Raw genomic sequence first — 11,792 nt, forward strand, 5'->3', positions numbered from 1 at the left:
GCGGCATTAGACGACGGACCCGTGTTCATAAGTCATAATTTGAAGCCCCATCCCCTCGCGCTGTTAGCCACTTAAAATCCACAATTTATCAATTTCACTGGCAGCACTCGTTGCGATGGGACGATGAGATGTCCGGCGATAAGCCACTGCGAGCAAGGACTTTCGAAGCTTTGTTACACAGGCGAAAAAAACCATCTATGTTAGTTAAGGAAACTATAATTCCTTATAAAAGTCTAGTGTTCTAAGGAAGATACATTTAGTTTAAAAAAATATATTCGATATTTTTCAATTAGAGGGTTTTCAGTTAGTTTTTCTCTGCGTGCAGTCAAGCAGCCAAGGATGCGATTCCAAAGTGTGCATAAGCGAGTGGAAACGCATGAATCACCCGACGGATGCGTGGGAGCATCCATTGTCATCGGTTTTGGCCATTAGCGCATACATCCATATGTCAGCGGCTTCCATGGAGGACCAGAGCCACCCACGCACAACAGACCCAAGGCCTGCACTTCGTCTTTTAAGATTGAAAGGGTGGGTTCTTTGCCCACTGGCTGGAAGGGACCAAGCAGATGCCATTTCCGCATGTGGGAAACCAAAGCTGTTGACAGAACTGGACAAATGAAGCATTATTTATGTTATTGATACGGCGGCGGAGAGAGTGAGATATATTATCTGGGTGGGTAGAAACGAAAGGGCCAAGAGTTTGTAGCATACTCTTTGGCGTTGACCTAAATGACCCGCAAACGGGGTGGCCATTCAAAGCGATTCACCAGCGAAATGGGTAGAGAAATATAATATTCACATATAATATTCACAGAAAAAACTAAAACTATTGCTAGAGAACTGGAATGAACTGCAAGGTTCTTTACATCAATTAATTTAAGAAAATTAAATAATAATATTAAATTTCAAACTAAATAAAAGTTTGGCATATCTCAAAGTTTTGTTGATCGCTTGAAATGCTTTTGCTTGTGGTTTTCTTGTATAATGAAACACAATGTTGATCTCCATTTGACACGCTCCAAATTTCCTCGAATTTAGTTTATTAGCAAGTAATTTAAAGTGTGGATTAGTCTTCTATTTCGACACACTCCATATGAATAAAATGTCTTAACTCGCAAATCACTTGTTTTATGCCTAGAGTAATGCCCACTCCGCTGCTAGCATGCTGATTAAGACGTCTTGGTAACACCTAATTGCTGTTAATAAGCTGTGCAAATTAGTTATCAAGTGCTGACACCTCCCCCACCCAAATCCTCACCCACTCAGCTGTCAATCAGCGTCGAGTGGGTAATTAAAAAACAAATGCCTGGGAAGATTAGTCGGGCTTACACGAGATGAATGTCTGAATGAATTGTGACTTAATGGTCCATCTAGCACACTGTGTCTCCCTCTCGCCGATTCTAATGGGTTTTGACTATTTAAATTGACAATCAAGTATTCAGCGTTGGCTTAAATGGCGATGGCGTGTGTCAGAATGGAAAAGCAAACCCACAAGAATCGAATCACAATTAATTAAGTGCCTAGTTATGGGCCATTTGAATAATTATGCTCGAGGAGTGCGTACTCAGGACTTTCTAGAACAAGTCCAGACTTTCCTCCTCACTCCGTGCGATTCACGCAGTGATTTGCTTTAGCACTTCCACAGACAGAAAGGCGTCGAGAGCAACTTTTGGCGTTTATTATTTATATTTTTTGCATCGGCTTTGGCCAGCCGAAACTGGTTGGCATCCATCAGACTTGGTTACCTTTTTTGGCACATGCCGGGCCGGGACAATGGAGATTATTGTATTATTAATTGTATTAAATGATTTCGCTTGTTCTCCGAGTTACTTGTAGCAATTTATTTGTTCCCAAGCCCCATCGCAATCAGTTGTAATTATGCAAAATTCACTCGACTCTGGTGTTTTGCTCATGACGGAAGTTGATGCAGTGCCATCGGTATTGAGTATTAATTGCCATTATCTAATCTTGTAATCTGCCCCCATCGGGGGAATCAGGGGACATAATGGCGCAGCGATCTTTGATGCCTGACTTCAGTGGTGGGAACCACGATTGCCGCATCCCAATAACCTGGTAGCCACATCTATTGATTCAAAATATGCATGTTGAATATTGAGCAGATACTGTTAAAAAATGTTGCCAGTACTATATAGCTCAGAACATTAGAGGTTCTAGCATCTTAAACCTTTCCACATGCTACAAGCCATCAATTAGCAGCACACATGCTCACCTTTCTTCTTGAATTTCTCCGTCATAAATCTGTGGAAATCAGCTTAAATCACGCGTCGGTCTTAAGTGCCGCCTTATCGGGCATAATCGCCGTTGAAATTTGCATACTGAGGCCACTAAATTCAGCCTAATGGGTTCTAGACTGATGGGTGCAGGCAGCTCCGGTACTATTCGGATATATGTGTCAATAAAAGTCGGATAATTAATTGCACCGCGATTCTCAAGCTTTGGTAGCTGGATAGCTGGATCAATATAAATAGAGTTGAAGCAGATATATACATACATATGTATTTAGACCGCTTAACGATCGAATTAACATCAAACGCGCACATTTTATGGGCTGTCAACCAAATGCTGTTCACATAGATCGGTCGATAGCTCCTAACTCGTGGCAACAAAGAACCCCCATAGACTCTCTCCTAATTTTTTTATTTTATTTGTCTAATTTTGGACAATTTTAGAATCACGATTGTAGAAACTCAAGCCGAAGCGGGATGAAATGGAACCGAAAGACTGAGACCGGGAATAAACACTCATCCTCCGCTCGACTGGCCCTCAAATTAATATTTATATTTATTATCATTATTTTGTGCAAACTTGTTCTTGGCCGTTTCGTTTCGTTTCGAAACGTGTTAGAAAGGCTTGGTCTGTCCAAGTCGGGCTTTGCGAAATGGCATTAGAATCGGCCGGAGAGAGATATGTATATTAAAAGTCGGCTAGCACCCGAGCACTCTTGCTTAGTTTAAGACTTAGTCCCCGATCGCAGTTCTGTGATCATTCAAACGGAAACATCCAATAAAGACGGCCACGGTTTTGGCCACAATCTGATTGAAAGTGCCCAATCTTGAGTGACAGCAGGAGCATTCACATTTAGTTTCTAATTTTATTTAATTCCTAAAAGTGAGCTTGTAAATATGACGCCTTTGAGTCGTGGAAGTGTCTTCCTGGCTGTATTCCAGCTGATTTTCCAGTTGGTCCTGGCTACGGATTATTCCTGGTGTAATCCAGAGTTATGCGGCAATGGTGTGAAACATATCGCGTGCCGAAATACTGGAGTAAGTGCGGGCCAATAAATTATTAATAAATGAAAGGTTATAAAAATTAACAGTCAAAAAGTTATACCTTGAGTAATAATCACATGCGAGTAAGAGATAAAATTGCTGTAAAAAACGGCGAAATTAAAATATATATTATAGAGTTGAACGTATCTGGTCGGTTAATTTATTTATATTTAAATTTAATCGCCCCTGATCTTTAATCAAATGGCGTAATCTTGTTTTAAGGGGATTCGATTCAAATTCAAATGGATATCATAATTAGAGATCGCCAATTTGATTGTGCCACAAGTCTTGCGAATCTCAGCAATAACACTGTCTACTTTTTTTTTATTTTTGCACTAATCAAGACATAGTTTGTGATCTCTACGTTTTTCAGCCAAATTTACGGGAATTTTTCGAAGATACAAATTTAAATAAATGATTAAAATTCAAAATGTATAGTCTGAATGAGATTTATTGGTTTCAGATGTACATTAATTACAAGATACGTTTGCGTTCTTCCCATAGAATTTCCACAGACGCTGCCAGCCAGATGCAGTCCAAGTGGATGTAAGCCGGCACAAGGCGGATTTCCTGCATGGCCACAACAAGAGAAGAAACTTCCTGGCTCTCGGAAAAGTACCAGGCTATTATCCTGCCGCCCGAATGGCCACAATGGTAGATGCTCAGTCAGGCAACTATGTTATGGCACTTACCTCTGATATCCCATAACATCCTTAGGTGTGGGACGACGAGCTGCAGTACCTGTCCATGCTGAATACCCGCACCTGTAAGCTGGACCACGACGATTGCCACAACACCTTTCGTTATGCCAACTCGGGTCAGAATCTGTGCGCCGTCTGGCGTCCAAGAAGTCCCTATGTGAATGTGACCAGTTTGGTGGATGAGTGTCTGGGTCTGTGGTTCAACGAATTCGATCTGATAGACAGCAGCTTCATCGACTCCTTCAAAGTCACCCCAATATTGTGAGTGAAAAGGGCAATGTTCGTGATGTTATGGAAGCTAACGATATTCTTTGAATCAGTGAGGACTATGGCCACTTTGCCGAGATGAGTGTGGACAAAAACTTCGCGGTGGGCTGCTCCATCATGAGATTCACGCGGCCCGACTATCCATCCGTGTATATCTACAACTTCATCTGCAACTATGCTTCACTCTACGCCCTGGGAGCACCAGTTTATGAGACTGGACGTGCAGGCTCTCACTGCACCACGGGCAGGAGCCCCTTCTATCCGGGATTATGTTCCACCCGCGAGGTGTACGATCCCAATTGGTAATAGTTCTCCACACCAGGGGGATTCCCTCCACTCAGGTACAACTGCCAAGAGTATTTAGTAGCCCGTAGCTTTAGATCGAATACAACCCAATAAATGATCGCATCGATTCCAGTCAGTTTGCATAATTTATTTAAATGCGGCGTCATCATCGGGAGTCCGGCACCGCTGACTTCTGACCCGGCTGGCATTGCATAATCCCAGTTGAGTTATAAACCCAAAGGTTGTGCTGTAAGCCAACGGAGATCAACCAAAATAAACAATGCGAATCGCTGAGAAAGCCAGTCCTACTCTTTTCAGACTGGTTTGGCGCACAGAACTTTCATTTGTTATTGGCCAACAACTCATAACGATGTGCCTGAGCATATGCAAATGACAACATTTTTATTTGATTTGTGCGCAGAAGTTATTGATTTCTCCATTGTGATGTGAGAACCTGTCCGGTGATCTTTGAAAACCTAGCTTTGCTCGTGCAGCGACAAACAAACAAGAATATTGCCATTTAATAATACCCGATTATCTAAACTCACCAATTGGGTCAATGTCAATGTGAACTACTGGAAACTGCAGAGTGACAAAGTCACTGAACTGCTAGAAACACCCACGCTATCAATCTTTAAACGGGTGCTCCACTTTCAGATATCTTTTGTATTAAATAATAGAACGTTTGGTTGCAATATGTGGTTTAAATGTTCGGCAGACTGAGCTGAATATGGCACCTCTAACCAGTCTAATGGATGCTCAAACCTTAACTAAATGCCTCCAGTTAGCTTTCTCTGGCTTGAACTTGACTCGTAGATTAACGATCTACTTAAATATTCTATATTTAAGTTGCGGAGCTGGGGAGCCAAGAAAGTGGAGAGTCTTCCCAGCCGGCAACGCAGGGGTTTATTGCTCGAGCTTTTCTAGAAGTCGTGCACTTTAAAGTTTTTGGTGTGAACGCTCTTTGGATGTAAAATCCGAATCAGAGACAAAGACAAAGACAACGGCCCCCGAAAATGGAAATGATTCATAAAACGTCGCTTGACCTGTCTCAAGCTGCGGTTTCGTTTTCGCACTGAGATCGGGATCGGGATTGGAAACGAAATCGGGATTGGTATCGGGATCGGGATCGGAATCGGCAAACACCCGCCGAAATTAAACACCTGCAAATCAAAATTTCGTTATAAATATCGCCTTGCCGGTGGTCAGGATTTACATTACCATTTCAGCCCTAAGTGAGATTCAGTGAACATGAAGTACGGTAGATTCCAAACGATCAGTTGCCTCTTGATCATCCTGGGGATGGCCAGTGCGCAACCTTTGTCCTGGTGTGATCCGGATTTGTGTCCTGAAAACACGGTGCACATAGCGTGTAACAACGATGGCGTAAGATACTTTCATACCTCAGCTCATAACATCAGCTTAAAGCAGTTTTCATCCCATAGAATTTTCATGAAAGCTGCTCGCCGGATGCCACTATGGTGGACCTGAAACCATATCGCAGACTGATCGTGGATGAGCACAACAAGCGAAGGAACTACATTGCCTCTGGATCGTTGCCCGGATACTATCCGGCCACCCGCATGGCCACCATGGTGTGGGATGACGAGCTGGAGTACCTGGCCACGTTGAACCTGAAAACCTGTTACCTGGAGCACGATGAATGCCACAACAGCTACCGCTTCCGGAATCTGGGTCAGAATCTCTGTGGGGTCGATCGTCGAAGGAACTGGGACTTGAACGTGACCAATCTGGTGGAGCAGTCGATGGGCTTGTGGTTTGGAGAGCACAAACTCATCGACAGCAGTTACATTACCGATTTTAAACTCACCAAAAACCTGTAAGTCATCAGTGCTCCCACTCTTCCACTGACCTAGCCCACTAACATACTTCTTTAATTTCTTCAGCGAAAAGTACGGACACTTTGTGGAAACGGTGCTGGACAGGAACACCCATGTGGGCTGTGCCATGATGCGCTTCACCAATCCACAGTACCCCTTCCTCTACATCTACAACACCGCCTGCAACTATGCCAGTGTCTATGCCATCGGAGTTCCTGTCTACAATGCCGGAAAGCCCGCCTCTGAATGCCGGACGGGCAGTAATCCGGACTATCCCGCTCTCTGTTCCACGAAAGAGCAATACAATCCCAATCACAATTTGTTTTAGCTAATCAACCAAATGATAAATACACAACCAAAATACACATTAGTTAATGAACCTAATCAAAACAGCCTGATTGTTATTGCTTTTCTGACAATTGCACTAACTGATTGATACGTCATATTTTGTTTATCGTCGTTCCGGCTGCTAAATTTAACTTGTTGCTAATTACCAATTCAGCGGGCACTCAATTATTAATGTTAACGGAAACAATCGAAAGCGGTTCTCGGACACTGGGATTGGGCCCCAAAAATTTGGGAACAAATTTTGCTCCTTGCAAAATGACTTGACTGTCAGTCAGGCGTATACGCAATACAAAATTCGGCTTAAAGGGTTTGAATAGTTAGTGATAATCATAATAATCATAAGATTTTGTACGTATTTTGTGAGTTATCAATATGCACCGAAATCACTTTTAAAATCAGTTTTAGAAACGATTCGCTTTCAACCCAAGGTGCATTCGGGTTTTTTCGCGCCTTACTCCATGTGACTGACCTATCCTGCACTCATTATTTCCGAAAACATGATGTCCCATCATCGAAGTGCAAATTAATTGTTAATTGCTCGAGATCACATTAAAAAGCAGTTAATTCATCAATGAGCCAGCTGCATTTCCCCCCTGAAAAGCGACCGAATCGCACAAACAATGTGCTCAATGCACCCGATGACGGAGTCAGCTTCAGTTCCAATCTTGGTAACAAACACGCGACCAGTCCTAAAGGAGAGACCTGACATTCCAGCCGTCTTTTGTGGCCAATTTACGGTCCAGCAACTGGAGCTGTAGCCTAGATCAGACAGTCACTCCTATAACTCAGCTCGCCATGTGTGGGATTTCACGTGGAGCAAGAAAGGGATCACAGCAGCTGTCCCAGCTGGAGTTGCACACAGAAAAATGGAGTACGAGTTGGAAGTTCATAATAAATTCACCTAGTGTTCAATTCAATTGGTTAATGGTTGGTAAAAAAAAAATGACAAAAAAAAGAAGGTTTATGGTGTAATAAGTATTTTGGCATTATGAAATATTCCTGCTCTTTTTGTTTCAGTGCACTGCTTCCTTGGTGCTCTGCCCACTGTCGACTGGTGTACAGTGAAGCCTCTGCCGCGACATTTATCTTGCTTTATCTGCGACTATGCATCATACACGAGGCCGTCCTGTCCATCCTATTCACACAAATCTCCGCACTCCCACAGACCCTGGATCTGGATTGGGATCTGAATATGAATTCGGATCTGGATGGCTGGCTGTCGTTGCTGGTTATGCAAATTCCGATTACGAAGCTTTATCGCCGCCAGAATCTCAGATCTCGGGTCCAGCAGCTGTCGCTGTTGTCATCCTGTCAAGTTGAGAGCGAGCCAATAAAGATCTCGGTTTTGACAGTTTGCACGTTTATTGCGACAAGAATCCCCCAAACCAATGCCCCTAAGCCTACCACCAGATGCCCAGGTCGCTGAATAGCTCCTCGGTGGTGGGCAGCTCAAAGTCCTCGTTCACCCACTCGGATCGCTTCTTGTTGTTTGGGTTCTTCTGATCGGTTGCTCCATACTCCTTGCGGTAGCCCACATCCTCGCGAAGATCCTCCTCGTCGTACTCCTCATCGTCTTCCACTGCCTCCAGGGAGCTGCTCATGTTGCTCTTTCGCTTTGGTGGCACCAGTGGCAAGCCCTTCTCGCCCAGCATACGCTGCATATTTCCAATTTCATCCACCTGCTGTATTGGCGATGGCTTCTCCTCCGTGGAAGTTTCCTCCTTGCCTTTTTCGATGTTAACTGCCACTGGGGATGCTGCTAATCTTACAATCCTGTCGAAAAGTGTGGCAAAGTGTCGTCTAAAGCGGCTGTAATCAAAACTATCCTTGGTTCCTGCGTTGGCATCCAGTAATCCATGTGTGGATGAGGATTTCGAGCGGGTCAGCGGCCCAAAATGATGCAGCATATCAATGCCGGGTGCCATCGACTCCTCCCAACTCTGTTATAATTACCTTCAATATTATTCTAAATTTTCACATTTAACTTTTCTATCACTTGCCAGTTCAGTCCAGTCCTCGATGGGCACACTCAGCACTGAGCTTACCACATTGACCACGCGCTCCTCCAGGTTCAAGGCATGAATAATCCATTTGGCTAATGCTACGGCGCAGTTCAGGTCGCAGCGCCGTCTGAAATCGATAAAAATGATTAGTTAGATTTACATCAGCAATGGGTACCTAGGCTACCGTGTACAACTAATGACGTGATGTACTCTAATAAACAAGTTTATCTATTTAGCAAACTTTTAAACCTACAAATTGTATTTGCTATTTCCGCACTTTTTATAAATAGTACACCTAGTATACTAATAATAAAAGTTTACCATAGAATGGATATACTTTTCAATCCATTAGTAATTACTAGGTATAGGCATGACAATTATTTAAGTGGGTTAGCGAGGAGGTGGCATGGTTAAAATAAAAATATCCAAATGGGTGGTAATTGTCGACCCCTACTTGCGTTCATCCCTCCGAATCTCCACTAGTTTATCGCCCTCCAGGATTAGCTGGTCGTAGTTGGACTCGATTTGCATGGTGAGAGCCTCCTTGGGCTCACTCTCCGATTGCTCCTGCAATTGACGCTGAAGGGTCTTAAACTGCTGCCACAGGTCCTCCAGCTGGTCCTGTGGATGAAGCAAAGGGAAAATTACAAAACAAAGTACAAATTACTGGACGAACCCACCGTTTGCTTCCGTATACTCTGCTGGGTTTCATGGTGGACGTCAATCCGATGGAGGATTGGCTGGGCGGGTAAAAAAGGAACCGCCATAAGGCGTTCGACGCAGCGATTGAGAACTCCGCGCTTCGGCTTTTTCTTGTCCATTTTGATCAGGCCCGCTGAGTTGTCCAGCTGAAGAGTTCTCTCCACAATCCGCTCCAGAATCATCGCGAAGGTCTCCACATAGTCGGACTGTATGCGAAAGCGATTCGAGTTTTTGGCAGCCACTACGGTGATTACTTCACTCTGCTTCTCAAGTCCTGGACAGAGTAATTGGAGTCCCAGAGCATGGCTATCGCTCTGCTCCTCCAGGAACTCCCCGAAAAAGGTGGCCAGCTTAGGACTCACATGCCGACTGGTGATGCTGTAGGTGAGCTTGATTCCAGCCGCCTTTTGCGGCTGACATGTGCGATAGAACATGGACAGAGGAAGGTTGGCGCTTTGCTGGATGACCCGCGGAATGCCCTAAGAAGAATTCCAGATCTGTTAAGTACTCTGAAGTTATATCAATTCCTCTCACTCACCCTAGTACTTAAGAACGATGCCACCACTTCCACCTTGGTGCTATGAATATGAAGCAACTCCGCAGTGTAAAAGTCCAGCTTAAATTCCTTGCTTGTGCCTGCAGGTACATTCACAAAGCTCACTGTATCCTGACTGCAACGGACTCCATCTGGGGTCTGAAATACCAGCTGCAACTCAGCGAGCTCAGCCTTGATCTTGCAGCGCAGTAAGCCCTTGGCCGAAGGCAATTCCTTGACGGCCACATCTGCTGGCACGTCTAAGAGGAGTGTGTCCAGATCATCGTTCGCCTCCTGCTCGATGGTGAAACTTAGTCGCACTTGATCCGCCGCCTGTTGATTAAGTGCATCCATATCTCGCACGTCCACTGCTTCCTTGATCTCGTCCTCCAGCTTCTGAAGCTCCTTGTGGGCCTGGGCGAAACTCAGCTCCTCCATATTTAGGGGCTGCACCTGGAACTGAAAGGGATCAGCGCCAAGGTAGCCCACATCGAGCTGACCCCTCGCGCCTAGTGTAACGATTGCACCAGCAAGATTTTGGACATTCGAGCGCTGTATGGCCACCGGAGCGGGTGATTGATTTGGCCACTGTGCTGCCCAAATGATGTTGGCCTCTTCGTACAGGTGCAACTTGGAGGAGTCCGAAATGATGGCGCTGATTAGACGTGCCCCAGGCTCTAGTAATGTTCATCCAATATAATATTTCATATAAACTAGGAGAAGAGTCTCACCCCAGTAGTAGCCAACCACAAAACTGGTAAAACATTTTGGAGCGTAGTCCAGCTTGAGCATGAAGTTGAACTTTCCATTGTCATCCAAGGAAATGAAGTTTCGTTCGCCCAAAATCATGATGTACGAACAGTTTCTAAGTTGTACAAAACATTAAATTGAAGTGAAGGAGAGCTATTTTAAAGTCCGATACTTACTCCTTTACTTGCACCACCCGCATATCGACAATGCCTTCGCCGACGCCCTGCGACCAGGTGGGTTGATAGCTGCTCGTGGTGACCAGCGAGTGGGACAGATCCTGATAGCTAAAGCATTGCAGATCCCATGTGGCACTAAATCGAAAGAAGCTATCGGTTCTCTCGCAATAGGCCACCGGAGCGGGAAGAGCCCGGTGTCCTGGGAATCGGCACTCGTACGATATGCCATCCTGCTCAAAGAAGGTCAGCGTGCCATCCAGATGCACCACGCAGAAAAACTCCCGTCCCTTCACCTGACCAAAATGACCTTGGCACAGTCCAAACGAGACGCGCTGGAACTTGTGCTCCGTCTGCACCTGCAGACGCAACTGGGTCCCATGCTCCGCCAATCCTCCGATGGCCACAACATTGTAAATGACAATGGCGTTCGGCAGGAGCACGCCCAATTGATTGGCGTTCTCATTGCGAACATTTCTGCGGATGAGGTGCAGTTGTTGTGGAAACACTTGGCTACAAATTCTGATAAACTCACCCACTAAACTTGCCAGCATATAGACCAATAATGGGAGCCTCCATTTGACTCTCCAAAAGAAGGTCGGTGGCATCGTAACCCCTGCTGTGTGGATAGTAGATACTCAGCTGGCCCGTCTGGGAACCGACAATAATGTAATCCTTTTCTTGAGTCTCAAGGCCAAAGCGAGCGCACAGCAAGCTAGCCACATCGTATTCCTCTCCAGGATCGGAACACTGGGCAGACCACCAGCTGCAGACATTGAACAGCGACATGTTGCAACTGATTGCCGGAACCAATCGACTCCAATTCTGAGTTGGTTCACGTTGTTGTGGTCGAATCGAAAGACGTTGCCTAGGAAACCCATTTTATATCTATCTCAG

The 11,792-nt window shown here is 44.9% G+C and overlaps 3 protein-coding genes and 1 long non-coding RNA gene across 5 annotated transcripts; 2 read left to right on the top strand and 2 right to left on the bottom strand.

Moving 5' to 3' along the window:
* Positions 1–3,098: 3,098 nt before the first annotated feature.
* Positions 3,099–4,061, bottom strand: LOC120321145. Of its 2 annotated transcripts, XR_005560728.1 has the most exons (4): positions 3,983–4,061; positions 3,608–3,921; positions 3,352–3,389; positions 3,099–3,279 (listed from the first exon to the last, which is right to left on the bottom strand). It is a non-coding gene; the product is annotated as an uncharacterized LOC120321145 (long non-coding RNA). The 2 variants fall into 2 exon arrangements; XR_005560727.1 differs by having other exon boundaries at positions 3,352–3,921.
* On the top strand, positions 3,138–4,675 carry LOC6530628 (antigen 5 like allergen Cul n 1). Its single transcript, XM_002091505.4, has 4 exons — positions 3,138–3,284; positions 3,795–3,944; positions 4,008–4,252; positions 4,312–4,675. The coding sequence occupies exons 1-4, from the start codon at positions 3,144–3,146 to the stop codon at positions 4,562–4,564; spliced, it is 789 nt and encodes a 262-aa protein (XP_002091541.1). The 5' UTR covers positions 3,138–3,143; the 3' UTR covers positions 4,565–4,675.
* A 48-nt stretch (positions 4,676–4,723) lies between these two features.
* LOC6530629 (antigen 5 like allergen Cul n 1) lies at positions 4,724–6,779 on the top strand. The gene is made up of 3 exons (XM_002091506.4): positions 4,724–5,929; positions 5,989–6,383; positions 6,451–6,779. Exons 1-3 carry the CDS (start codon positions 5,795–5,797, stop codon positions 6,710–6,712), a joined length of 792 nt encoding a protein of 263 aa, XP_002091542.1. The 5' UTR covers positions 4,724–5,794; the 3' UTR covers positions 6,713–6,779.
* Positions 6,780–8,071: 1,292 nt separating this feature from the next.
* Positions 8,072–11,719, bottom strand: LOC6530630 (protein PTHB1). Its single transcript, XM_002091507.3, has 8 exons — positions 11,431–11,719; positions 10,899–11,372; positions 10,704–10,837; positions 9,976–10,649; positions 9,416–9,916; positions 9,190–9,356; positions 8,733–8,862; positions 8,072–8,672 (listed from the first exon to the last, which is right to left on the bottom strand). The coding sequence occupies exons 1-8, from the start codon at positions 11,682–11,684 to the stop codon at positions 8,133–8,135; spliced, it is 2,874 nt and encodes a 957-aa protein (XP_002091543.2). The 5' UTR covers positions 11,685–11,719; the 3' UTR covers positions 8,072–8,132.
* Between the last annotated feature and the right edge of the window lie 73 nt (positions 11,720–11,792).

This window comes from Drosophila yakuba, chromosome 2R (assembly GCF_016746365.2).
Source record: "Drosophila yakuba strain Tai18E2 chromosome 2R, Prin_Dyak_Tai18E2_2.1, whole genome shotgun sequence".
Lineage (NCBI taxonomy): Eukaryota > Metazoa > Arthropoda > Insecta > Diptera > Drosophilidae > Drosophila > Drosophila yakuba.